This window comes from Heliangelus exortis, chromosome 11 (genome assembly GCF_036169615.1).
Source record: "Heliangelus exortis chromosome 11, bHelExo1.hap1, whole genome shotgun sequence".
NCBI classification, from domain to species: Eukaryota; Metazoa; Chordata; class Aves; order Apodiformes; family Trochilidae; genus Heliangelus; species Heliangelus exortis.
Window position 1 is genome coordinate 1,688,677 of NC_092432.1, and position 27,284 is coordinate 1,715,960.

At 43.8% G+C, this 27,284-nt stretch overlaps 1 protein-coding gene across 1 annotated transcript in view; it reads right to left on the reverse strand.

Annotated features, from left to right (window-relative positions):
- The window catches only part of SMAD3 (SMAD family member 3), a 77,385-nt gene extending 52,890 nt beyond the window's left edge, over positions 1–24,495 (reverse strand). Inside the window, exon 1 of the mRNA XM_071754124.1 lies at positions 23,935–24,495. Coding sequence (XP_071610225.1) covers positions 23,935–24,140 — 206 coding nt within the window. The 5' untranslated portion in view covers positions 24,141–24,495. The remainder of the gene's footprint in view (positions 1–23,934) is intronic.
- Between the last annotated feature and the right edge of the window lie 2,789 nt (positions 24,496–27,284).

The following is a 27,284-nucleotide window of genomic DNA, read 5'->3' on the forward strand; positions in this document are numbered from 1 at the left end:
ACCAGCCAAAGTCAGCTGGAAAACCAAATTCTGTTCTCAAATGAGTTTTGTGCCTAATGAGTTTCTTTTTTTCATGTAGAACTCTGTCCTTATTCCATAATAATGCATTAATGTAACCTGAAAAATCAGGTCAGCAAAGCATGACTCAAAGAGGGGCTGGTCAACCTCCAGCACTTGGGGGGGAGAAATAAAAATATCAAGGTGCTAAATCAGAGATACTTTTAAAAGTCTAGAAATACAGCTTCAGGCATCTGATCTGGCAGAAATCTTGGATTCTAGAATAAAACAAAACAAACAAACACCACAAAAATCCAATTAAGATCCTATAGGCTTTTCTGTAGCAGCCCCTGCTTGCCATAGGAAAGCAGAAATGATTCATCTGACTCTGAAGTACTGAAAAAAAGGTCACTTCACAGAACCAAGTTAGCAAGGACTGTTTCATGACAGTTTCTCCACGATGACAGGCTTCTAAAAGATATGCCAGTTACAATAAATATTTCCAAATGAGATATCTGTCATTAAGTTGAGAGTGCCAAAGGCTTAAAGATGTCATGTAACATAAATGCAGCTCTGTTTAACTTTGCAGTTTCTGAAGCAGGGAAACCCTGAGCTTGCTCTCTGTTTTTTTTTAATATACTCCCACAAACTCCTCTCCCTTTTTTGATATGCCAAAATCCGTGAGCAAACACACGAAACTTCTTTTGCTCTGCTCTGACTAACATTTATCATTTGTATATAAAGTAGCCACTATTCAACCAAACGCGGATTCAGCAAAGGCTTTGAAAAATCACCCACCCCCTAGCAAGAACCGCAAACCAAACAGCCGCCCACACCCCGGCTGCTGCATTCCTGAGCTCTGAATAACAGGAGGCTCTTTGAGTCCATGCTGGGCTTTCTTGCTGCTCCTCAAAGCCTGAAGAGAGACCTTTCCTCCAAGGTTTGGTGGTGGCTTGGGTCACACCTCTTGGATTCAGTTGGAATCTTCTCTAAGTGGAGCTTAAAACCTAAGTTGTGCCTCACTTCTTATTTAAAAAAAAAGATTCATGACTTATAACCCAAAAAAAGAGGAGGAAAATAAATAGAGTATAAAAAACCAAGCCCCTCAGCTGTGCCATAGTTCTGTCTTGGGATCACTGAAAGGATGAGATGTGAGGAGCATCTCCTGGCTGACTCTGTTCCAAAATGATGCAGTGTAAGGGGCGTCCTCACCATGAAAATCAACCCTAAAATCATCCTGTGAGAGTCAGAGACCTGCCCAGAAAACATCTTTTCACCCAGGAGGAAAAAGGCATGATATTCTAGATAGGATGGTTTGGGCTGCCACACTGGGAGAAAGCTCAGTGTGCTGTGCCAAGCTTGGGTCCTCTGCTTGTTCTGGAAGGACCAGGACTTGCCCTCCAGGTCCACAGGAGTTTTCTGATCCCATTTCTCACTGCTCTGCCCATCTACCCCAGGGAGGCCTCCTCCTCCTTTACTGCTGGGTAAAATATGGCTCTGGGGAATGGGGGCAGCACACACAGCTGCTCCAGGCTAAAACTGGAGAAATGTCCTGAGAAAGGAATAGGTTCTCTGGCTGGAGAGCATGGAAGGCTCACACAGCTGCAGAAGCAATTTTTGGACAGTGGAATCACAGAAAGTCCCCCCAGGACCCCTCAGAGGAAAACCAGAAATATATCCAAACGCTTATATCAGGCCACAAATTAATTCTCAACAATAAGCAGAAAAATTGCTTGTGTTTAAAAAGCACTTCTTTACCTAACACCAAGTTCAGAGCCAGCTCCCAACTTCCACTGGCTCCACACTCAGCTGCAAGCCAGCCAAGTGACAGTGGGACCTGGGAGATGGGACAGGGGTGGTCACAAAAGCTTCACCTTGGAAAGGTTGATTATTACAGAATCATAGAATAATTTAGGCTGGAAGGGATCTCTAAAGGTCATCTAATCCAACCTCCCCTGCAGTAAGGACATTCTCAAGTAGATCAGGGTGCTCAGGAGAGAGCCCAATGGTCTAATAACTGCAGCAGTAGTGGATCAAGGGTTGGACTTGATGATCTCTGAGGTCCCTTCCAACCCAGCCAATTCTATGATTCAATACCCTGGGTTTGCTGCTCTACTCCATTCACATTATTGCTTCCCTTGATGGACTTCTTTACTTCTTTAAGGAAAAAGAAGAGCAAAAACAACTCAAGTACTGAAGCCAGACTGAAAAATGGGGCTGCCATTTTGTGTCATTCATAGAATGTCAGGTTGGAAGGGACCTCAAGGATCATCTGGTCCAAGTAATTCCTTTTCTTTAGACAGCAGTCAACCATCTGATGCCATGTGCTGCACCAAAGCAGAGACACTTTATTTTTTTTTGCTGAGACCTCTGCCAAGATCTTTAGGGGAAAGAGTGAGAACTCCTCTGATGCATCAAGAGACAGCTACGATCTGAAGCAGGTACCACCCAAGGTGCTGAGCCAATATGATAATCCTGTATTGCTAAATCCCTTGTTTCCCTGAAAAACCTTGAATCACAGTCAGTGTTCTGCTGGCCAAGCAGGATGTTCCTTTCCTCAAAATCTGTCACCACCACTCCCAAGGCAGGGAGAAGCAAAGATTCCCCCAGGCTCTTCCGATGGGAATCTTCAGCCCACTCTCCTTCCTCCCCTCACCTTTGTGTGTCTGACTGTCCACAGTCCAGGAAATCAAGACAAAATATTTTAAAAATCAAAGTCTTTGCTAGGATTTTTTTGTCCAGAAAGAATTAAGAGTCTAGGTTTCAACGCAACAAATTATTTTGGGGAAAAAACCCAAAAAAACAAGCAGAAAAATGTTTCATTCTGCACCTGGATAGAACTAGGAACTCTTGATGGATTAACTTAATGAAATGATTTCCAGGAAGTTCTGTTCTGCCCTTATTGACTATCTAGCACTTATCTTCATGTAATGGTATCAGCACAACCAATAGCTCCCCCATAATGTCAGCTGCTGGCTAATTTACACTTCCAGAGTTGCCATCTGCTATCCAAGTAATTGCTACACAAACCATCAGCTCAAGATCTTTAACTAGCATGGTCCAAACAGAGCTACTTAAAGACAGAAATTGTATCCCTGTTCCCAAAGGGTGAAGGACTACATTTAACCCAACTATGGTTTCATCACTTTTGGTTTTTCAAGGTTTTTTTTTCACACAGCCAGGAAATTGCATCACTGATTCTGTTTATTTTTTGTTCAAGGATCAGCTCTGCCTTTCAGAGGGAAATGAAAGCTACTCATTGATGTCTTAGGGAAATTAATCAAGACCTGAGAATTCCAAATTAAATAAGATGAATGAGCCTCACCTGCATGATCTCCTGAATGCTTCCTAATATTTTCAAAGTATATTTTACCTGGCCTCATAGCAGAAGAAAACATTCCCAGCTTACATTAAAGAGCAAGTGTGACTTTGTTAAAAAAGAATCAAGAAATCCTCCAAAGAATTCAGAGTATTATTTTTAAATGTATGCCATTGGTCTGCCATTATTATTATTTCTTTTAAATCTGCATATTACTTCCCTTTGAAATCACTGCTGGTAAAATACAGGGCCATTAAAAAAAAAATGTGCAGCACTAAATTCTTAATCCCTGTAGATGTTCAGTGGTGGAATTTACTCTTTCAGAACCACTTCACAAGACCTGCAGTGACTACAGCACAGGATGTAAGTCCCAGATTTGATCAGAAAAGGAGCTCAGAGATCAAAGCCTCACCAAACTGGATGACAAATGTTCAGCTGTATGAGTTGCTACAAACAGAATCAGCATGATAAAGCTGAACTCTGTAGCCAGGATTATATCCATGATGGAAACAATGGGACATATGGGCACAAGTAATATTCCTTTCTTTAAAACTCTATTGTTTAAGAACAAAGCAAACCACATCCACATACATCTGGCATCAAACATCTAATGTTTTGCAAGCTGATCCTTCTTTGAATAACCAAAAAAAAAAAAAAAAAAAACCTGCACATCTGAGTGTCCCATAAATTTTGCTACACAACATGATGACTCTGGACATTTTCTTGAGGAGGAACCCACATTGTGCTGTCCATCCCAAACTGCTCAACCCTGAGCCAACTGGCTCCATCCATCCTCACCACCCTCCTTCCCTTTCATGCAGCCCAGGGCAAAGTTTCCCTAGGAGGGATGGGGGCTGGAAATGGCTTAGTGCTGCCACAAAGCCAATTCATCCCCTCTGCATCCTCTCCCCTGCTTAGATCTGAAAAGTGCCTGGGAAAAGAGGGCAGCTGGGAGCTGGCTGAGTATCACCCTGGAATGCAATGCCAGGCTGCTTTTAAACCACAGTTTTTCCCTGCAGGGAAGAGGCTGCTGGCAGGAAATGGGCTCATGTGCTGTACAGAGAAGTAAGAGTAAGGAAAATGCTCCCACAAAGCACAGGAGCTACCACAAGCTACTACATGCATACATCCAGGAAACTCAGAGCTTCCAAAAAAAAAAAAATGGAGCTTGTCCTTCCTACTTGTCCTGGGTGTGCTCTCATTTCTGTCTGAGGGACCCTGAACAGAAACAAGACCACCCTAAAATTCCCCCAGGAAGATAAAAGATGATCAAATGCACATCCTTCTCCAGGTCTACCCAGGAATTGGCCTTAACAGTTTCCCCACCACTGAGAAAAAGAGCAGGGCCCTCTTAGAGCTCAGTGAGCAGAAGCTGGGCACCAATTTCCATTTGGATGTGCTATTTTAAGCAGAAAGAAGCCAAAAGGTATGCAAGCAATCTCCTCTCTCCTCAGCCTGCATGTGAATGCTTGGTTCCCAGGGTGCAGCTCTTGTTCAAGTATTGACCAGAGCTGAAGAAATGAAGTGGAAATTAATCACTTCCCCATTTTGGAGAATTTTCCACCAGCTCCCATGTTTCCTCAGGCCCATCAGCTCTTTTTCACCCCTAAAAAACCCCAAATTAGGTGTTCAGGCAGAGCTGGAAGGTTTTCTACATTTTTTTATTCTTTCCAGACTGCAATCTGGTCAAAGCAACGTGTTGTGGTAGGTCCAGAAAGTCCAGATTGCACCTGCCCAAACTGCAAGGCTGCCACTTTGAAGGCATCTCAGCTACTGCACCTTTTGTAGAGTCAATTCACACAGCAGGAGAGCATCAGGGAAGCCCAATAAAAAAGATCTCAACACCTTCCCAAAACTGCAGACTTACTGGGGGTGTGTAACACTACACATGGACCCCCTCTCTGTCCAAGAAATCCTGAAGAGAAATAAAACAGCCTTAAGCTTTGCCTACAGTTTGCATCACATTAATTCAGAGGGAGAGCATCCACACAATTTTAGTAAAAAAAAAAAAAAAATTTAAAATGAGGGTTTCTTGTATTAATCAACAATCCCCACCACAACAGTTTATAATCCTATCTCCTGTAATTCCCCAGAAGTGTAAAAATTCATTCTGCACTGGAGAGTAAAACCAAGAAGAGAGCAAAGAAAAAAAAGCCACAAAATGGCACAGCTGGGAGGTGAAAACCCTTCTTCTCTAAGCAAACTGGTAACACCCTAGAGGGACCCTTTAGCTTTTATGAAAGCTGAAGATATAACAGGCACAGGAGGCTTCTTTCAGAACTGCTCAGGTGAAAGCCACATTTCTCACTGTTTTACTCACAGCCCCCCAGGTCTCTAAGCTCTGCAAGAGCATCAGTGAAAACACCTCTTCCAGATCATCCCGGGTGCAGCACCATCCTGGTGATTTAATGCTCAATTTATCTCCAGTCTCTTGGGATTCCTAAACCACCTAAAGCTCATCCCAAGTCCCAGTTTGGGTAAGTATTTAACTACACCTTTCCACCTTACTGCAGAGCAGCTGAGTGCCACAAGAGAGGCAGATGTCTCCTGCTGGCTGTGGACCACATGGGGTGAATGAAAATTCCTTGCAGCTCCTTAGAGCACAGGCTCCTGACTGAGACCAGAACCTACTTTGCTTTGCTAAGCACTTGTAGAGCATATTTCAAATAATTATAATCTTGAGGTCTTCTCTAACATTACCACAATGTATATTTATGAAGTTAAAAGCACGCGCCCTGCTACCAAACAGTTATTTAACACTCATTACAACTTGTCCAAGCAAGCCCCATGTGCTGTGTAATCATATTTTTTTCCTCAGGGCAGAAATGCTAAGTGTAGCTTGAAACAACAAGATATTGTTTTGTCCTGAGTTTACCCATAAAATAAATACTTGGAGCCTTGGTAAAACGTTCCCACACCCCTCTTGGAACTGTAAAAATCTGAAATACAAACAAATATAAACTGGAAAGAATAGAGGAGATCCTAAGCTTCCAGTTTTCTTAAAATTATGGAAATCATCCTCAAATCTACACTCTGACTTGCCTCACTGGTGCTTGTGAGCAGAGCATGTATGAGTTGGTTCAGGACCTGGCACTGTTCTGCTCCAATGCTCAAAAAAAAAAATTTTTTTTTACTGAATCCTTTTCAGACACCTTCCTGGACAATCTGCCCACTCTCCTACAATAGTCTCTTTCTTGGTATCTTTAAATCAGGACAGGATGCATTTCTAGAAGACAGATTTGTGCAGGTTACTGAACATCAATACAGACCTCAAAACCCTCTCCCACAAGTCTGACTTTAAACTACAGGATTTACAAGATATTAGACTGGGTGATCTTGTTGCCATAAAGAGCCACTGAGAATTACAGTTAACTGCACAAACAAGCAGCAGACACACAAAGAGAGACAGGAATGGGATTATGCTTTTTAATGGCAATTTACTATTTGATTAAGCCAGAGGTGTAACAAGAAGCTTCATCCTTGCTTAGTCCCAGAATGCTTCCTTTGGTTTACATTTGTAAGTAGATTTGTGATTTCTAGACACAAAGAGCTAAACTAATTATCTGATGTTCCACCTTCTTTAAAAACCCACTGGATAATATTAAATACATATTTAGTAAGCAGACTGCAGTCATTGCAAGCTGGGGAAAAAAAAAAAAAAAAATCACTTTACAAGCAATCCTCTCCACAATCATTTTAGTGTCCAAAGCAGCAGCAATCCCACCATTAAACAGCTCTGCTATTTAAAGTAAAAAAAGAAAATTTAAGAAATATTACTGCAGGCAAAACAGCTCCCTCAGAAACACCTCAGGCACTACCACAGCCAGGCATAAGCAGCTGCAAATTTTAGGAAGGGAATTGTATGGTTAGACTTAGCCATGTGATTACCTCTGCTGACTTCTAGGAGACTCAGTCTGGGGAGAACAAGTCTGTTTTCAAGTGGGTGTGAATTTGGTGGGACTCCTGCTACTCATCCCAAGTGTTCACAGGGCAGAAGGGTTTCCTACAGCTCTATCTGGACACAGGGCTGGCCATGGGAAGCTCACTGAGATCACAGAAAACTTAATGTAAAGGAAGAGGCTCCTAAAGGGGGGAAGGTGATAAAAGAAAATAAAAAACCCAACACACAAACCCAACAGTGTGCACAAACCCCAACAAAATTTCAGTGTTTATGCTTAGACATAAATTTTCCCCTCTCACACCTCCTCCCTCGTATCAAAAATAATGAGAAAAATAAACCACAAGAGGAAGGAAGGAAAAACCTCACAAATTCTTGTGTTTGCTTTAGGCCTACTGCAGCAGTTGCTTTACTCAGCTTTTATCTGCTGCTGTGGTGTTTCCTACTCCTTGACTGTAAAGCACTCCAACACACTTACACCAAAGGGCTTCATGCAATGGAAATCAGAGCCAGGTGTTGATTGCAGAATGGACACTCATTCCTATGCTCAAGGAACCTGGGAAGCAGGAATACCAGAGTCCTGGAGCCATTATTCCAAAGAGAGCTGCAGGCTTCTTCCTCCCCCAGGCAGTTACTGGACCAGACTGTGAGAAAATCAGTTCTGGTGCTGCCTCTGGTTCACACACAGCCTGTAATAAACACTTCCAGATTCCATGTCTCCCAGCATATTCTTACTGTTATTCATTATTTGCTAAGAGATGACAGGAAGCAAAGTATAATAAACAAAAGAGTAGAGAAGTCCACAGCTCCCACCCCAGAAACCTTTTTTTTGCACAGGGGCCCTCCAGGCTGCAAGTCAAGGCTGGTTTTACCCTCTGCCTTTCCAAAAGAATAAATGAGCAAGTTGAACAGCTTGGGATGTTTGCATGGCCAGGGAGAGATCACCTGAACACTTTGGACTGCCAAAGTCTACAGTTTGCAAGTAGTAAAAAAGTGACCAAGTCCTCTGAAGACCCTCACACCTTGCTGATGACTGTGAGGAAAGTTACTATAAGCACTATAAAGTGACTACTCAGGAGTCACAAGTAAATCCTGCAATTCCCACAGTAGGATTTTTCTACTTATTTCTACCTATTTTCATCTTTGAGATAATCCCACTTTTATTAGGTGCTGACCTATCACTTCAAGCACTGCTCCTGCAATGCAGAGAAGACAAAAAGCCAGAGAATGAGAGGTTTCAGCTCAGTGTTCAGGACAAAAAGGTGAGGAAAATCATGCTACACTGATTACAGCTGCACATGAACACCCCCACCTGATGGTAACAACAGTAGACAAGATTCTTTTGATGTAACTTAAAGTAAAAAAAATTCTAAGCAGCACATTTTCAGTCAGCACAGGCACAATTCCTGCCAATAACAGTTACACCTCCCTGTTCTGAAATATCCCCATTTCTGACAAAAAGGGAGAGTGGTGAGCTTGCTGATTTTCACTGGAGAGTCCCACAAAGCTGTAGTGCTTCCCATCTGCATTATCCAAGATAATCTGGGGAGCAGATGAGATGATGAGGCAATTGCCAGGTAATGTTGCCTCTTGTACCTTCAGCTTATCTGTCTGCTCCCAAATGTTCCTGGTGCAGAGAGCCAGGCTGGGTTCAGAAGATGGAGGAGTATTTCAACCCTTGCTCTTGTTGCACAAGGGTCACACAGCTACTCACGTTCCATAGGAAGGATGCCAAATCCCTGTGGAGTCCAGGAACACCCAGACAGCTCTGCACCCACACTTCTCTCTGGTGTAACACCTTCCTCCAGCATGCAAAATGCTTTCAACACTCATGAATAGTGCCAGACTAGGGAAATCTCAAGAGCTCAGGTGCTTCATTAGAGGACAGGAACACTAACAGGCTTCTTACCTCACACACTGAGACATCATTTAGCTTTTTTTTTAAAGGGGACATGAAAAGGGATAAGGGAGTCAGCATCCTCAGCTGGACACCTCAGAAGCACCTTGTAAGGACAGGTACAAAATTGCCAATTGTAATGGCTTTGCCTGTGGTTAGATGTGCCAGGTCCTGCACTTTGGCCACAACAACCCCATGGGGAGCTCCAGGCTGGGCACAGAGTGGCAGAAAGGGAGCTGGGAGTCTGGATTGCCAGGAAGCTGAAGAGGAGGCAGCAGTGTGCCCAGGTAGCCAAGAAGGCCAATGGCATCCTGGGCTGGCTCAGGAAGAGCGTGGCCAGCAGGTCCAGGGAAGGGATTCTGCCCCTGTGCTCAGCCCTGGGGAGGCCACAGCTTGAGTCCTGGGTCCAGTTCTGGGCCCCTCAGCTCAGGAAGGAGCTTGAGGTGCTGGAGCAGGTCCAGAGAAGAGCAAGGAGGCTGGGAAGGGATCCAGCAGAATTCCTGGGAGGAAGGGCTGAGGGAGCTGGGGGTGTTGAGGCTGGAGAAGAGGAGGCTCAGGGGAGACCTCATCACTCTCTCCAACTCCCTGAAAGGAGGCTGGAGCCAGAGGGGGGTTGGGCTCTTTTCCCAGAGGCAACTCTCAGCAAGACAAGAGGGCACAAGAGGTCTCAAGTTGTGCCAGGGGAGGTTTAGGTTGGACATTAGAAAGAATTTCTTTCTGGAGAGGGTGATCAGGCATTGGAATGGGCTGCCCAGGGAAGGGGTGGATTCTCCATCCCTGGAGATATTTCAAAAGAGCCTGGATGTGGCACTCAGTGCCATGGGCTGGGAACCACGGGGGGAGTGGAGCAAGGGTTGGACTTGATGAGCCCTGAGGTCCCTTCCAACCCAGCCAATTCTATGATTCTATGACAGATGCCTGTTCACCCAGGAATCAGGACTTAATTGTTTGCTAGTAAAGCCACAAACTTTTACTGAACAGTCCTTGTTAGCAACTGTAACAAGAAACTACCAGACACTGGTGTAGGATGTGAGAAAACAAAACACTTCATCTTAGTCACATTCTTCAAAGTCAAGTGGTTCACCCAGTGAGTAATATTCCTGCAGTGGTTTGTAGGTAACAAGAACTATGCCTGTAGAAGTGGAAAGCATAAAGCAAATTATGGCACTGATGTATCATTATCATAATATGTACAGATCTGACAGCATAAAAGTAGATGGAAATGAGATAATTCAGAATTGTCATTTCTGTTACAATGAACTTGGCTCCTAAGCAGCATAACTGAGGCACAGAAGCTTGGCCTGAGATGTCTGCTTGGCCCAAAAAGACTCAGCCATTTATTGGCATACTAAGAAAATATGTGGAGTTCAAGTACAAGACAAAAAATTATTGACAAATAAAATAATTCTCTATCACAACTCACACCAATAATGCTGCTGGCTTGGATGCAAACATCCACAGGCCCTTCCCACTTCTTTGGCCTGGGGAAAATTTATTTAAAATTTCTTGAAAGACAAGATGGCACAAGCAGTTCCATCCATGCAGCCCTCTGCACAACACCAACACAGTTCCTTGGTCACCTTCAGTCCCTGCAGTAGGTATGAAAAAATGCAAATTTTAAACACTTGGCTTGCTTACTCCTCTTCCAGTCTTTTGTGCCAGGAGGTAACACCAGGAAACAAAACTGGAGAAAGGTTATCCTAGGAACAAGCCTGAGCACTGCATTCCCAAGGGATTGCCAACTTCAGATGAAGCAGCAGACTTCAGCCCAGATGAAAGCTACAAAACAAACCACACATAGAGGGTTTTGTTGACCCAGAGATGTGTTTGCCTCCTTTCTAAAGATAATTCTGCTTCTCAACAGGGCGAGTACCCTTGACTCACAACCTCACATGCTGTAAAAAAAACAAAATTTAAAAAAAAAAAAATTCTGCAAGCCAGCACTGGATCCAACTCAACACAAGGTGCAATTTTTAACCAACAGGAATAAGTTACTGAATCACTGTCAGAAAAGTTATGGCCTGGGTTTTGAAATAATCCTTGTCTTCTAAAAATAATGCTTCAGTGACTTAATTTATAGCAATACATCACATATGCTGTTACACTGGACCCACTTTCAGCCAGCTTTTGACAACACTCAGCCCCCAAGTGAACCTAGAAAAATATTCTTCAGAGCTTCAAGCAGCACAGCCCTGCAACCCAAACTTAAGGATGAAATAGGATATGATTTGTAAAACCAAGATGTGATTCTGAAGTAAAAAGCACAACAAAATCTTTTCCACTCCCCAGGTTACCCTCTGGTAACTGCACGTGCACAAGTGACAGCTTTGAGGTCACACATGAAAAAATAGGTGACTTACTGAACTAGTAACAAACCCCAAATCTCACTCAGGCATCAAAAACAGCAACACCCAACACCTGGATTGTTTTACACATTGTGACACTAAATCATGCCTTTTGCTTTTATATCAAAGAACATTTTTATTCACTCCCAAGTATTCATCTTTCCCTGTTCCTTAAGGTTCTTGGGCATAGGACAAAAGAAAAACAAATTAAAGCAAAAATAATCCTCAGCTTCTAAGCAAACAAAGAAAAATACAGGCAGGAGAATGGAAGTCTCTAACCACTTCTAACCATCCTACTCTTGCTCTCCTGCTGAAGTGCACAGTCTGGCAAAAATGCACCTAACTTCAAGTGCAAGCAGAAAAATCAGATATTGGCTATCAGGTAAATTAGAAAGAGAGAAGACTTTGAACATCAGCACTCCAATTAATAACAGACTAATAGTGTTCATTAGCTCTACCTCCCACCCTTCTTCTTTCTTTTTCTTCTGGAATAGCTGGCCTGCCAGTACAGCAGAAATTCTGAAATGCCATCCTAAAAATAGGAAGCAATAAAAGAAAAAAAAAATTAAAAAAAAAAAAAAAGAGGGGGGAGAACAGGAACTGAGAGAATAAGCAGAGTGAGAAGCTCTGTAATATAAAACTGTCTCCAGCTTCAATGTCACCAGCCAATCATAATCCAATAAATGCCTTTTTTTTTTCTAGAATCAGAGCACTCAAAGGTCTATTTTTACTCCTGGTTAGAAGCAGCTATCTCACCAAGGCTTTCAAACCAGTAGAGTCTGGCATGCAAAGCAGTGACTTACAAAACTCAATTTCAAGCCATAATTTCCAAGGCCTTCACTTGCTCACACGAGTTCATTTGTGGCTGGCACACCAATGTTGTACAACACAGGCATCACTATCCAAAAAAATGGACAACTAAAGGGAAGAAAATTAAAGGATCTTTATGTGAAACTCTTCTTTTAACCCAGAACTCTATCTAAGGGTTCTCCCTTCATGACTGTACTCTATTCCATGTTATCTAAATGGTTCTTTAGGTATCCAAAGATACAGATTCTCCAAGTGGAATCACCAGGAACTGCAATATTAAAGACAGGACTGAATTAAAGCTTGTTCTTCTCAGACACACCAGGAAGAATTACCAGGTACCCTTTAGGTACTGAAAAGTCAAGGCAGAAAAGAGCTACACTCCTCAGCTGATCAGGACACAAAGTCTGGAAAATCTCCAAGCATAATGAAATACCATTTCTGGAGCATCCAAGGTGTATCCTCAGCAAAAGGACAAATCCAGAGGTTTTCTTGGGAATTCTAAGTAACCATGATCTCAAGTGTTATTTTCTATCCTTAACTTTACTGAAGAGATAAATTAAATACACTCCTCCCCACAGTGAGAATTCAAATCCAAGTTGTTTCAGTACCTCTGAAAAGGGCATTTCTTTCAAACTTGTAAATGATTTAAAAGAGAAAGCTTAATTAATTATGTTGTTTCCAGCCAGCTGGCCAGCCATTAGTTTTCAGTCATCTCGTTGGGAACAATTCACCAGGACTCTTCAGATGCAAAGACACTTTAAACCAAGTAGATGTGACCACCCAGCACTCTCAGTGCCTCCTAAAATATTCAGCAAAAGACCCAGCAATGGGTAGAGAAATGTTTAGTTTTTCCAGCTCACGTTGCTGTGGGTCATGGCCATAAAAATCTGGTAATTACAGCACAATCACTTGACAGACACAGACATTAAACATTTTGTATTGGGATGGCATGAAATATGATGGCTATATAATAGTAATTAAATGAAAACATGAGGCTGCATGTATGTGTTTCCCCAGGACTTGTGCTAACAGATTTCAAACTGGAGCTCAGCACCACGGTAGGATCTGTAGCACCCAGTCAAAATATTCCCTGTGCACAGGAGGCACCAGCACAGAGATGAACAGATAAATATTATGCAAACACAGCTAAGGTTTACCACTAAATATCCCTGGAATTCCAATATTCTCACTGACGTAGCACTTACAGATTTTCAAACGAAGTTGCCAACAAAAATTAAAATTGCTTTCTGAGTAGGGCTGAGAAGCTGAACTGTCACAAAAAGCTTTCTGGAAGCACTGGGGTTTGCAGCAGTCTTGCTCTCCAGTTTTTAAGAGCTTTTCACATCTGTTATTGAATTCCCCAAATCCTTGTGAGGGGAGAAGTGGATTTGCTGGGTGGTTATCCAGGTTTTGCTTAATGTTATGTAGGATATGGAACCAAACCTGATGATTTTTGCTTTCCCTACCCACAATGTGTACTCATTAAGCAGTAATCCACAGCTGCAAAATTATCTTAATTCACTGGGAAAAAAACAAATAGGCAACTGCAACTCTATACCTGAACTTTCAGCCTCTAGTTCTACCAAACAAGCAAAACCAGATTTGGAGAAAAAGCTTCAATGATCAGCTGTCTACCTACACACAAGTTATTTATGGCATCTAATTCAGAGCAAAGCTCAGAGCAGTTTCCAGACTGCCAGCAGACTTTTACTGGAGACAGAAATCAGCTCTAAAGCAGTATCAGCTTTGCTAATCAGACAGCAATTATATACTTCTTTAAACTCTTTTTAATACCTTTATTTACTTTGTAAAGCAGCTTTCTAACACACTGGTTTCAAAACAGCTGGTTTCCACTTTCCACCACTCTAAAAGTCATTTTCTGCAAAAACTCCAGTGGCCACAAAAAGCCACAAAGTTTTAAAAATAAAACAATCACAGTAAAGAGGCCAAAAAAGACAGTTTTGACTTAGGGTGAAGCTTATGTTCTGTAAGTCAGGTAAATTTAGGCTCAAGAAGCAAACCTGAAGATCAGCAAAGTGTAGTTTCACCATTCCAAGCCAATAAAAGTACCAAAGGTAACTGATGTGGGGTCTCCAGAGCTTACTGAAGGTTGGATTGAAGGTTCCAGGCCAACACCAAGAAGTATTCCAGCCCTTTCCTCCAACAAGCTGCTGATTTTAAGGAAATAAAGAAAGAGCAGATGTTATTAGCAGCCCTTGTGCTCTCTGGAGTTCAAGGCCTCTAATTGTGGGTGGGCTTTATCTAGACCTTGCAAGAGGAAACCCCTGCTCCTTCCTGTATTTGTCTTGCTGGGGGGGAGCTGGGGAGGGGGCTCAAGGAGAAGCACATTATAAGCTAATTAAAAATGGTTAAAAGAAAAACGAAAAAACCAGCTCACAGTCAGACCAGCCAAATGCCTTCTTCTGCACAGGATCAGGACCAATACTGAGCCCCACTGCCAGTGGTATCTCAGCTGCAAAAGGTGGAGTGGCTCTGCCAAGCCACAGCAGTGCCCATCAGAAAGCCTGCAATGAAACACGAGTGAGAAGTCCTCCAAAAATGAAATGTTTTGCAGAGAAGTATCATTTTCCACAAACTTCCAGCTAAATCCTGCCTGGTTTCTTGCCAGGTTTCCAGCCCAGGGCTGAGAAGTTCAGGCTTCATAGGACTGGAGCCCTCAGGTCTCAAAGGCTCTGCTGGGTAGGCTTCAAGTTCTGCAAAGAATCCAGAGAATCCCCCAAAGCCCTGAATTTAGGAGAAAATTGAATAGACACCTCTAGCCTCTCTTTTCAGGTCACAGCTGTCTTGTGCAGCCCAACTCCATTCAGTTGCAGATAAATCAGAAGTAAATTTACTGAAATCCATGGAATTACACAGATGCAAAAAGAGTGGGAAAAGACTCAAGACACCAGCTGCTTATTAGCCTTTCTTTTAGGCACAGAGTGCTTTTTAAACACTGATTTTTTTTTCAGATGTTACACGTGTGCAACAAATTAGCTTTGCATCTGATTCAAGGGGAAAAACAATTTGTTCAACAAATAACAATAAGAAAAGAACCTTTCTGCACAGTTCCACATATATGGAAACCACAGACTTTGTATGAAAAAAACCAACCACATCTGCTCTGAGTAAAACAAAATGAAAATTGCTCAAAGTTAGGTTTTCCCACACAGCAACACTTAAAATCCTGTTATGGAGGGAAAGGAAATTTGGGGAAAAAAAGTGTTTTCTAGCTGGTGAGTAGATAAAGCACCAGGATTTGCACAGTGAACTCAAAAACAGAGGCATTCTCATGTTCCACAGATGTCTTCTCCTAAGCCTGATACTTTTGTGAACTGTTTTACATCTGTGAAGTCCAAGTGAATTTCTCTTCTGGTGTTCAAGCAACTAGAACAGGAAGGACAAAGCTTTTCCTCTTTTATAGTGAAAAAGGAGAGTCAGTGTCAGCAACCATCATTCAACCATTGCTGGCTGCAACTTCACCACAAAGGAGGAGATTTCTGGTTTGACTTCCTTTTTTACAAAGCCTGTGCTATGGTTCACGACCACCAGCAGCTCAGTGATAATCTCCAACCTTTCCTATGACACACTTTGTAAGCAAAAGTTTACTGGAATTTTCAGATTAGATCACCACAAATTCTGCAGGGAGCTAGGGGTGGTTCAGCTAATACCTTGGCTTTGACAATCTCCTTCCTGAGGACCCCAAAACCTGGAGGGGAAGGGGCCCAGGGGGATTGAGTGACTCTCCTGACACCTTGTCCCCTGCATCCTCCTCTCCAGGATTCACAGACCTCACTTTCCATAAACTGCTGCTTATTCCTCTGGAGATCAAAGAGCAGATGCTCCTGTCCACAGGGTCAGACCCAAAAATGTGCAACCTCTTTGCCCTCGTCACCTCGGGGCTGAGCAGAGGGTGCTGTGAAGGTTTTTTTAGTGACAAAATGATCACTTAGGGATCACCTTTCCTGGACTTACCCAGGTTACACTTCTAACAGGTAGGTTTTGCTGGATTTTTAAGGATGTTCTTTCATGAGGCTCACTGGTAAGATTTAGAATTTAAACTGCCTCCTTCTGCAACAGCAGAGTCCTGAACACAACCAGGCTGAAGAACCAAACTCACAAGGAACAAATACTATTTTCTCCCTGGGTTTCCCAGTCTCCTTTCCCTCCTATCCACTGACACCACTGCTCCAGAACCACAACCACATGGAGATTCTCCACTGCAGAGCAAGGAATGATGCTTCAATGCTGGGTCACACAACCCCACAGATTTCCTGACCTAAATATTCTCAATAGCCTCAAGTCTGTCTGCACCACACCCAGCCAGGTAGAAAAGCCAACTTTGTTGTTAAATGCCCACAGTCAGCTACCTCAAGCAATGTAGCCACAGCAGCTCTGGTTTAAGGGGTTTTTTAGCTGACAATCAAGGTTTTGTATTCTGGAGCTCACAAAGTTCCTGGGTGATCCCCTAAAAAGCAGGGCTTCATTACTACTTACCTGGAATAATTACTTCTTACCCTCCTCTGAAGATAAGGGTTACCTTTTTGTTTTGTTTTACACAGGGCTCCTATTACCCTGCACAAGTAGCTTATTCCTGCTGAGGTTTGTGACCCTTGTTTCTGAAGCACAAAAAGAGCTCTGGCTTTTTATTCTCTTTCTACAGAGCCACAGGACCAGCAGCAATCAAACTCTCCTGCTTGCCTAAGGGCAAGTCCCACCATTCTGCCAGTGCTGGTAAAGAGATGGATGATGAGCAAATGAGGAAAAGCTTCAAAACATCTTAAAAAGCAGTATTAACAGCAACAATCCACACATTATTGTCTCCTCAGTTGCCCAGAAAGTTGTGCTGCCAGTGACAAGAGCCCAATTATTAACAGCTTCCTCGCCTTTATGTTTGGACTCAAGCTGCCTGCAACAAAATGTAATTAGCAAACATTTGAGAAGCTCGGTGGAGGAGTCAGCCTGCTAGAACCAGAGGGTCTGGATAAAAACCTCTGCCCTGTCTTTATTCCCCTTGCTCCTGCCCTGCTCTCTTCACTGCCAATCAACACAATCAGCTTTGGAAAAAGCTTTTTCCACAGCACATCAAGGCAGACAGGGACAAAAGTTAATTAGGACTATTTAGAAGCCTTCCTGGAAGAAAGTGCTGCATCCCCATCCCTGAAAATTTAATTGCATTCAATAAAGGAAAGCTAGAAAATAATAATATAATAATGATGATAAAAAATTCAAAACCAGAAAAAGATAATTTGGAAATTTAATTTCAATTTAATTCAAGCGATGTTTGGCCCTATTTATTTCATAAAGCAGTTCAAGCAGGATAATGGCATTGTTGTGCATCTACCAGCATTAGAAGCTCCTAATAAATTAACAAGTGAAAATTAATGGCTGCTCAGTCCATTAAATCTTGTTAATTTTATTTTTGTTGCAATAATATAGCAATCACAAGTTTACATTATTAAACCAATATTTATTAGAAGAGCTCATTTTAATTGCATCCCTGATGTGCTAATCCCATCCAGTGAGTATTTCGTGATTTCATCAATTTTTTGCATTTATTTCTCATTATATTTAAATTATTGCAACGTTCAGGGTCTTCCCCTAATACTATAAAAGTTAAGCAACCATTTTAAGCATTTTATTTCACAAAGATCCAAGACTTACTGCACCACATAATGAGAGTATTACCAGTCCTTTCAGAAGCTATTTTAAATATTTCAGTCTCTTGAGAAGGGGGGAAAGAAAAAAGGCAGAGTTATGAATATTTGAAAAAAATAGTTAAATACATTTTTTTTTCCCCCTTAGCCTTTTTGTTGCTCTAGAAAAAAAATGCTGTGTTATCTTTGAAGTCAGGAGGAGTTTTACCACCAGTTTTAATGCAAAATTTTAGCTGCCCTGAGACATTTTGCTAAGGGCTGGGTCTGCCAACACACCTGATCACCTCCTTGCTCCCTAACTGCTTGTATCAGCATCACTGCTTCAGCTTCACAGGTTTTTTTCACATTTAGGTTTTTTAAATGGCACAGTGTGGAGCACCTGCTATTATCCAAGGTAAAACCAGAGACTGTAACTCAGCTGCAAGGATTGGGAGAAGTTGGAGGAGCTGCTGGGAGCAGAAAGTGTGCTCAGAGCAGGGATGATGGACTTTTGGGGAGATGAGGAGGATGGAGAAGATGAAGGCAGAAAGGACACCTGCCTACAGACCTGGGTATTGGGATTGGGAAAAGTTGGAGGAGCTGCTGGGAGCAGAAAGCGTGCTCAGAGCAGGGATGATGGACTTTTGGGGAGATGAGGAGGATGGAGAAGATGAGGGCAGAAAATACACCTGACTGCAGACCTGGGTATTGGGATTGGGAGAAGTTGGAGGAGCTGCTGGGAGCAGAGTGCTCAGAGCAGGGATGATGGACTTTTGGGGAGATGAGGAGGAGGATGGAGAAGATGAAGGCAGAAAATACACCTGCCTACAGACCTGGGTCTGCTTACCTATGGTATTTTCCCCTTTAGACTTGAGCTGCAGTCACACTCATGCCACAAAAAGTTGTTACAAAGCTTTTTAAAGCAGTGCCTACCAGGTGCCCCAGCTCCTGGGGGCAGTGCCAGCAGGACTGAGGTTGGGAGAAAGCTGTAGAGACCTGCCCATAATGCCAGGTCAGCACACACAGCTTTGGAGCAGTAAAATTAACCAGCACCAGGGAGCTAAAAAGCATCATGGCAAGGAGGCCGGGATGTGCACACAGGGACTGTACTGTAATCATCTCCAGTGCACCATTACACCAATCTAATTTTAAGTGCAGACACTCTTAAACAACTCTGTGCAATATTAAAGCTCCTCAAATGACAGGTCAAATCAAAAGCAAGCTTTAAGTTGGCATTAAATTTATATATTTATATACAGATTTGCATGAGGACACAGAAAACCTTTCCTGGTATCAAGGCAATCCTAGGAGCATGATCAGTTCTAGTAAATATTGTGTGGTCAACTACTAACACAAAGTATGCTCACACCCAAGATGTTCCTGCAATTATTTAAGTGGTTTTCCCCACCAAAATGTAAATCATTTAAGGAACATCTTCAACTGCATTAAAAATTCAGTGTTTTTCATTTCAGCTGGTAGTTACTACCCTTATCAGATTAGTTCCTCAAGAAATAACACCCACCTCTCTTCCAAACTATTTTCTAAATTAAAAAAAAAAACAACACTTCAAAGAAGGTGTCCCTTACACACAAGGATCTCAGCTCCCCTAAAACAACTGGTGATAAAAAAATAATGAAAATACACTAATAGGTAAAGAGAAAAATATACATATGAAAATATATTACAAAATGCTGTGAGATAAACAACTGGTGATAAAAAAAATAATGAAGATACACTAATAGGTAAAGAGAAAAATATACCTATGAAAATATATTACAAAATGCTGTGAGATTTATGTTGTAATATGTGGACTACCACTAAAGCTCTTGAAACAAAGCATTTACTGTCTTGCCCCATAACTAGTGCACAACTTATAGAAATTACTAAATGCTCCCCACATGTTCCTGGCCTCTGGAGTTCAGATCCCTGTACAGGTTAAGAGTTAAATACTCATCACAGTTCAGCTTAATGCACTTTATTTCTAGGGCAAAACACTGCTGGTTTGCCAGCTGCACAGTATGGTCTCCCTTCAGCTCAGAAACAGAACTGGAAACTCATTGCTCTTCTCCCACGAATGAAGCCCATGGGGATGCCAGCTCCTTACCATCCTCTTTGGTTTCAGAAGCAAGCAGAAACATCAAAAATTAAAAAAACCTGACAGCAGGTGGAGAAGACCTAGGCTTGCTCCCAGAGCAAACAAGAGAGGCCCCAAACTCACACCTTTGGCTGTGCTAGAGGGATAAAAATGTCCATTCTGAAAGCTGGGTTTCCAAATCAGTACAACTGCTACAAAGGACACATCTCAATAGCCCAAACGAGGTGTGTTTGCAACTCCAGCACCCAAACCAGGATGAATCAGCCCTGGGGAGGCCACACCTCGAGTGCTGTGTCCAGTTCTGGGCCCCTCAGCTCAGGAAGGAGCTTGAGGTGCTGGAGCAGGTCCAGAGAAGAGCAAGGAGGCTGGGAAGGGATCCAGCAGAATTCCTGGGAGGAAGGGCTGAGGGAGCTGGGGGTGTTGAGGCTGGAGAAGAGGAGGCTCAGGGGAGACCTCATCACTCTCTCCAACTCCCTGAAAGGAGGTTGGAGCCAGGGGGGGGTTGGGCTCTTTTCCCAGGCAACTCTCAGCAAGACAAGAGGGCACAAGAGGTCTCAAGTTGTGCCAGGGGAGGTTTAGGTTGGACATTGGAAAGAATTTCTTTCTGGAGAGGGTGATCAGCCATTGGAATGGGCTGCCCAGGGAAGGGGTGGATTCTCCATCCCTGGAGATATTTCAAAAGAGCCTGGATGTGGCACTCAGTGCCATGGGCTGGGAACCACGGGGGGAGTGGAGCAAGGCTTGGACTTGGTGAGCTCTGAGGTCCCTTCCAACCCAGCCAATTCCATGACTCTATGAAAAACACCTGACTGCCATGCACACCCAGCATGCTATGGTTGGCTGACACCAAAACCCACCAGCTTTGTTCAGAGAGGTGGAGAAGAGGCTTTGGCAGCAGGAAAGAAGGTGAGGGAAGGAGAAAGATCCTCTAAACGTGCCAAGCACCACTGACTGTGGCACACGAAACAATTGGTCAGATGGTCCAAGACTGGTTGGTTTTTCAGGTGGAAATTACTTCCTGCTCCAGCAGAAAAGCCAAGAAGGAAAAATCCAGCCAGTAGAGTGCTACACTGAAATCCCTGAAGTCTCTCCAGCCTTTTGCTCTCTGCTACATGTCCTTCCAATAGAGGAGCTGGGGCCTGAACTGTCTGTCACATCATCTTACAAATGGAGCACTTGGAAATGTAACACATACTGAACAAATACACAAGCAAATAAGCTACTCATTGCTTAATCACCTGTCAGGAGATAGAATGTAGTTTATATCTACTTGGAACTGGAAATATAAACTGACAGCAGGAATAAATTTGGTATTCCAATTCCTTAGCCCTACACCAAAAATTTATTTTATTTTTTTTTTCATTCTTGATCACTACAGGAATTTGCTGTGTAGCCCTTATTCCCATGAGCAATGTTTCTGCAAACCTCCCAAGCACTTTTACATCTGAAACTTGCTTGTCTCTCATGGATACAATAGCTAATTTTGGAGTTAGCCTACTCCTGCTGGGCCAGAGTCATCACTGGCATAGCTCCACTCTCCTGATGCATTACAGACAATGCACAACATGATATAATCCTTAATGATGGTTTTCTCCCCCCTTTCACTCCCCCCCAGAATTCTTATTTGAATAAACAGTGAAATATCATATGTAGAATTATTTTTTAAATAAAAACCTAAAACCATACTAAGGCTGTCTTGCAAAATGCTGGTGTCAAACAACAGGATAATCAGATTCACAGATTCTCCCCAGTCCAGGGGAACAGACATTGCCCTTAAAGTCACAAGGCCTGGTTCCAGCTCTCAGCTCTGCCACTGACTCCTAGACCAGCTGGTTCACATTTCCACACCCTCCTCCAGTCCCTGATAAACAGATATTAACCTCTCAAAGTGCTGCTCCAGAGGGTCCAGCACAGGCCTAACCATGCTCCTTTGGACCTCTGGGATATCCATATTAAACACTAATAAAAGTTTATATGAAGCATCACGTTTAAAAATTAATACCAAGGCATAAGGAGCAATCATCAAAATAGGCTCTAACTTCCCCCCATACCAAGGGTTAAGGTCTGCAAACACAGGCTCTGTGTCACAAGTGAACCCAAATGTTTTAATTTCTGTACAGATTTCTTTTAGCAGAGCAAGGCCCAGGGGAAACATTCACTTCTGCACAGTAGGAGCAGCCAGGACAACCTCTGGAGGTGATAATATTTATGACTTGTGACATCTGCTTGTGTTGTTAATTATTTTAAAGCTTGAAAATTATTTCTCTCAATTAAAGCATCATACTCCACCCACCTCTTTGCTTCCTTTGAATCATAAAATATCAAAAATCTTCCTCCCTTATCTAAACCACCTTGTTACCAGTAAAAGTACCACCAAGAAGCTTCACACTCTGCTCCTTAACAGGTCAGCACCAGCAAGGCACAAGACCCAGGTCACATCAGCTGCACAAATCATTTTCTTCTTCTGAAATGATATTTTAGGGAAGTTAATAAGAGTATTATCTCTGTGGAATGCACACTGCTCCCCAAGAATTTAAAAATGTAGGTTTTGAAGGCATTTGTATCAGGTGGTAGCTCTACAGGTTTTGATTTCTGCTTCAATAAGGCACAGCCCAGAGTAAGTCTAACAAAGGCTGAGAGATCTGTTTGTATTTCTGGCCAAAATCTTAGCCACCCTCATCCAGCACTAAAAAGATAAGGAGACTCGATGTTTCCTTTAAAAAAAAAAACAACAAAAAACAAAACACGATAGTTGTTGGAAGAATATTTTAAGAGTTCCTAATACCCACATTTCTAAGCTACTTGCTTCACTTTTTTTTCATGCAACAGATGCTGCTTTGTGTTAGCTACTGCATATTAAATCATTCTGACAACCAAGAAAGCATACATTTGTTTGTGAGAGAGAGAACCATGAATACACACACACACAGATATCTTCTCAGGCAGAAGCATACAATTATGCAGCATTCAAATATTTGGGATGAACTTTGGCCTTTGTTTGAAAAAAAAAAAAAAAGTACTCTCAAACAACAATCAGTAACAGAATCAGCAGTCATCTGGCTGAGCTCACAGAAACCAACAAATCTTCAGCAATAAAACACCACTTGCAGGCAGCTATTTGAAAGTTACTTGGAAAAACTTTCTCGAGATACTTGTACACGCGTCCTTTGTGATTTATAATGGTCTTACAGTTTAATCCTGGAATGAGGGCTGAAAATAAAATCTATTTTAATTCAAAAAATGAAAAAAAAAAAAAAACCCAAACCAAACCAGCCACGTTGACTCTCACATGCTTTTCTGCACTCCAAACCGTGCACTCCCTTCAGCTATGCCATTTGCATTCCCGATTTAAAAAGTAATTTGAAAACATGTGCACAGCAGGGCTCTACATCACCCCATCAGGGTGATATCTGTCTGGTTAATATGGAAGAGCGCAAGCAACCCAAACAAAACCATTTCCCTGACACATTAATCACAAGAAAAATCTTAACGTAACAGCACTGCAGAACACGCTGAAACTTCTGACAATGAGAGTACCCACAAAGTACAACTTTTTTCTTTTCTTTTCCTTCTTTTCTTTTCCTTTTCTCTCGACAGCAGACACATTTTCTCCCCTTCACTCCCCTCTTACTTTCCTCCTCTCCTCTTACTACACAGTAATCCAATTCTGCAACCAGTTACTTCTCTTATTTTGCTTTTTTTTCCTACGAACTATATTATATAGAGACAGAGAGGTCAGAGCATGCAGCAAAGGAGTTTACACCGCACCGAACCTGGAAAACCCAAGCAGCTCCTTTCTGCCAGGCTGTACCAGAACCCCTGGGGGCAAAGCTGCTGCCCAAGGACCCCCGAGCACCGACGGGGGGGACCCTCGGGGGTCACCGAAGGGTCCGGGGATCCCCCTTTTTCCGTGTGCTCCCCCCAAAGCCCTCCCTACCTGGGGATGGTGATGCACTTGGTGTTGATGTTTTGCGTGGTGATCGCCTTCTCCAGCTCGTCCAGCTGCCCCGTCTTCTTCAGCTTCTTCACCAAGCTCTTCACCGCTTTCTCGCACCATTTCTCCTCCTGCCCGTTCTGCTCCCCTTTCTTCCAGCCCAGGAGCCGCTTGACGATGGGAGGAGTGAAAGGCAGGATGGAGGACATGCTGGCTCTGCCGGCAGGGCCCCGGCTGCCGTTGGCTCCGCACTCTCCGCTCCGCGCAGGCCCCGCACCACAAAACGCGGCCCCGAGTGCCGGTGGCCCGGCCCGGCCCCGCTCCGCTCCCCTCTACCCGGCCCGCCGGTGCCTCAGCGCCTCGGGCCCGCGGCACCAAACTTTGCCCGGAGTTCGCCGCCTCTCCCCGGCGGTGGTGGCGGCGGCAGCAGCTCCCTCCTCCTCCCCCTCCTGCCCCGCTCTGTGTGTGCGGAGCGGCGCCCACTCCAGCTCATTCCCAGTCTGTCTCTCATGCAAATTGCCTGCTGGCCGCCCTGGCCCGGCTTCCACCCCCTCCTCCCCTCCCAAACGCGCTCACTCACGCCGCAGAGGGAGGGAGGGCGGGGAGGCGGACGGCCCGGCGGGAACTCCGCTTCTCCCCCCCCCTCTCAACCTCCCTCTTTCCCCGTCCCGCTCCTCCCCGCAGCCGGCGGAGGCCCCCGCTCCCTGGGCGGGATGGGGCTCGGAGCTTTCCCTCCCTCCTTCCCTCAGCCCCGATCCAACGCGGTTCCCTCTCCGCGGCCTTCCCGGCGCGAGCCCCCTCAGAGCTCCGGGCGGGAAACTCCTTCCTTCCCTTAGGGCCGCCGCGGAGGGAAGGAAGAGTCCTCACCCCACACCGGGAGACCCTCCGGGGGGGTTCTGCCCGACCCAACCGCGTCCACCCTCCCCGAACTGGCGGTTCCCCGGCGGGACTCCCAGCCGTTCGGATTCGTCGTCGCCGTGGGCTGAAGGAGAGGTGTAGAAAAGCCCAGAGGCGAGGTGAGGAGCGGTGCCTGGGACGAATCCCATCGAGGGGCAAAAATAAACGCAAAGGACAAAGCCCCCCTGGGTGAGGGGGTTGGGGAGGGTGGGTTGGAGACGGTTTTCCCCCGTGGGAAGGTGTTGCCACGCAGAGATAACCAAACACAACTTGGTCAGGCGTACGCAGACAATCGGCACTTTTTTTTGTTTCAGCCCTTCTAATTTACTGTTCCATTCCCTCATCTTTCCACCTCGAGCATCAGGTACCCGAATAATTTTCACTCTGTATCAGGCACAAATGACACCCTGGAGATGTTTACTACCAGACCCGGTCTGAAATTCTCAGACGGAATATTTTGGTCAGAGGACCAACGGTTTGCTCAGATCCAGGTGGTTTGCAGAGATACTTGGGTTTGGGCTGACTCAGGGTGGCTCCCAGCTCCATTTCCAGTTTCTCACTTTCCATCACTGGACACACAGGGCTCTCACCCTCCCCAATCTCTAGCATCACCCCTCTTCATGCTGAAAAGGAGCCCAGGCCCTCCAAGAAATGTCTAAATACAAACCCTAGCTCCTCAGAACCCCAATTCTCTGGTAAATCACCCCAAAATCATGCTGAGTGGCAGGCACAGCAGCCTTGCAAGGAGGCTGGGGGGCACCTGCAGAAGCACCGGGTGCTGAGGCAGGTTCACATTTCTCAACTCCAGCTGCTTCCCAGGAGCAAAGAGGTAAAATTTGGGGGGTCCTAGCTCCCAAATTCTGTGCTTTCAAGCTGAGCTTTATTCCCCAGTTTTCTCTATCAGCCGGAATGGTGGCGAGCCTGAAAATTTGGGAAGCCTCTGGGGAATGCTCAGCTTCTCCCAGACATTCTTGCCAACCCACATTCTCATATTCCAGGTTCCAGTGCAACCCAGTGGGGAGACTCCTCGAAAGCCAGAATCCAGAAAGCTTCCCCTGCCTGTGGATTCGGAGCAGCCAGCTGCACAGATTGCCTTGTGGCAAGTAAGGAACCTATGGGTTCAGACAGAGTCTGAGCCTCAGAGGCAACTGGCTTGGAGTTCACAGGGATTTAAAACCAACAGTGTGTTTTTATTCCAAATTGACAGGCCCAAATTTTGGAATATCAATACTGGATATAAAATACTCCCTTCTCTTTCTTTTCTTTTCCCCTCCAGCATTCTCATATTATTCCCCAACATGCATTCCCTGAGTGTCTTGCATTTTGGAGGCTCACCACTAAAATTTTGGAATGTTGCCCTGACCCAGTTTTTGGCTGCCTCAGTTGAAATGCCTGGAGTAGAGAGATGTGGAACCCCTGTGGATGATCCCAACATCATTTGGGGAAATAGTTCCTCAATACCTCTCAAACTATGCAGGCAGATTTTGACACAAATTACAAGCAGGACCCCCAGATTACTGTCTGTGGCTAGTGCCATGGACTTGATGCATATTTGTATTTTTCTGAAAAGAGGTGGTGATTAGTTATGAATTCAGACTTGAAAAATAAAAATAACCAACTTTCCCAACATTTGAGAATAATCTGAATACGTGAATCCAGTGAACACAGATGGTGAAGTTGAATACATACAGTTCAGCAGGGCTTCCAGAATTTTCTGTACATATCCCTGGGCTAATCTTCACTCCATTAGACTCACATGGCAAGTGATCAACTGGGTAAATCTGAATAAGGAGAAGGAAAGGAAGAGCTGAGTGTTTTGCTCACACTTGTACAATGATTTAGTGGCTAAAGGGTGAATAGAATTTGCTAAACACTAAACCAAACTGGGTCTCACTTGCTTACAATCTCATAAATGAAGTGTAGGCAGCTAAACCACTGAGCCAGACTCTGGGCCACAGCAGCACTGTGAACTATTGAAAACAAATAAACATTTGGGTTTGGGATGCAGAATAAATTTTGGCTATTAAGGACATGAGATTTTATGGCACAGCTTGTGTGTCTGCTGGGGTTACCTGTGAGAAAGGTCTGTTCCATGAAAACATGACTTTCTGACCCCCCTAGACAGCAGTCTTTTATTTCAGTGCATTTTGGACACTCATAATGGAAAAAAATTACAGGAAAAGACAGGACCATCCCAATTTTGCATGGTCTGGATCCATTTGCTGATTGACAAAATGTCTGACATCTTGTAAGCCACCTCCAGGCAGGATAAGTTTATGCATTTCTTTGTGATATAATTGTTTTTTGGCTTTTTAGCAATCATTATTTTTATGCCTGTGGATAGTACAGGTTCAGTACACTGCAGTTTGCTCTTAGTGCAAAACAAAGATATTTTTAGTGTATAATAATGTGACAAAAAAATATACTTTGAGGAAAAAAACATCCCTTTATGGCTA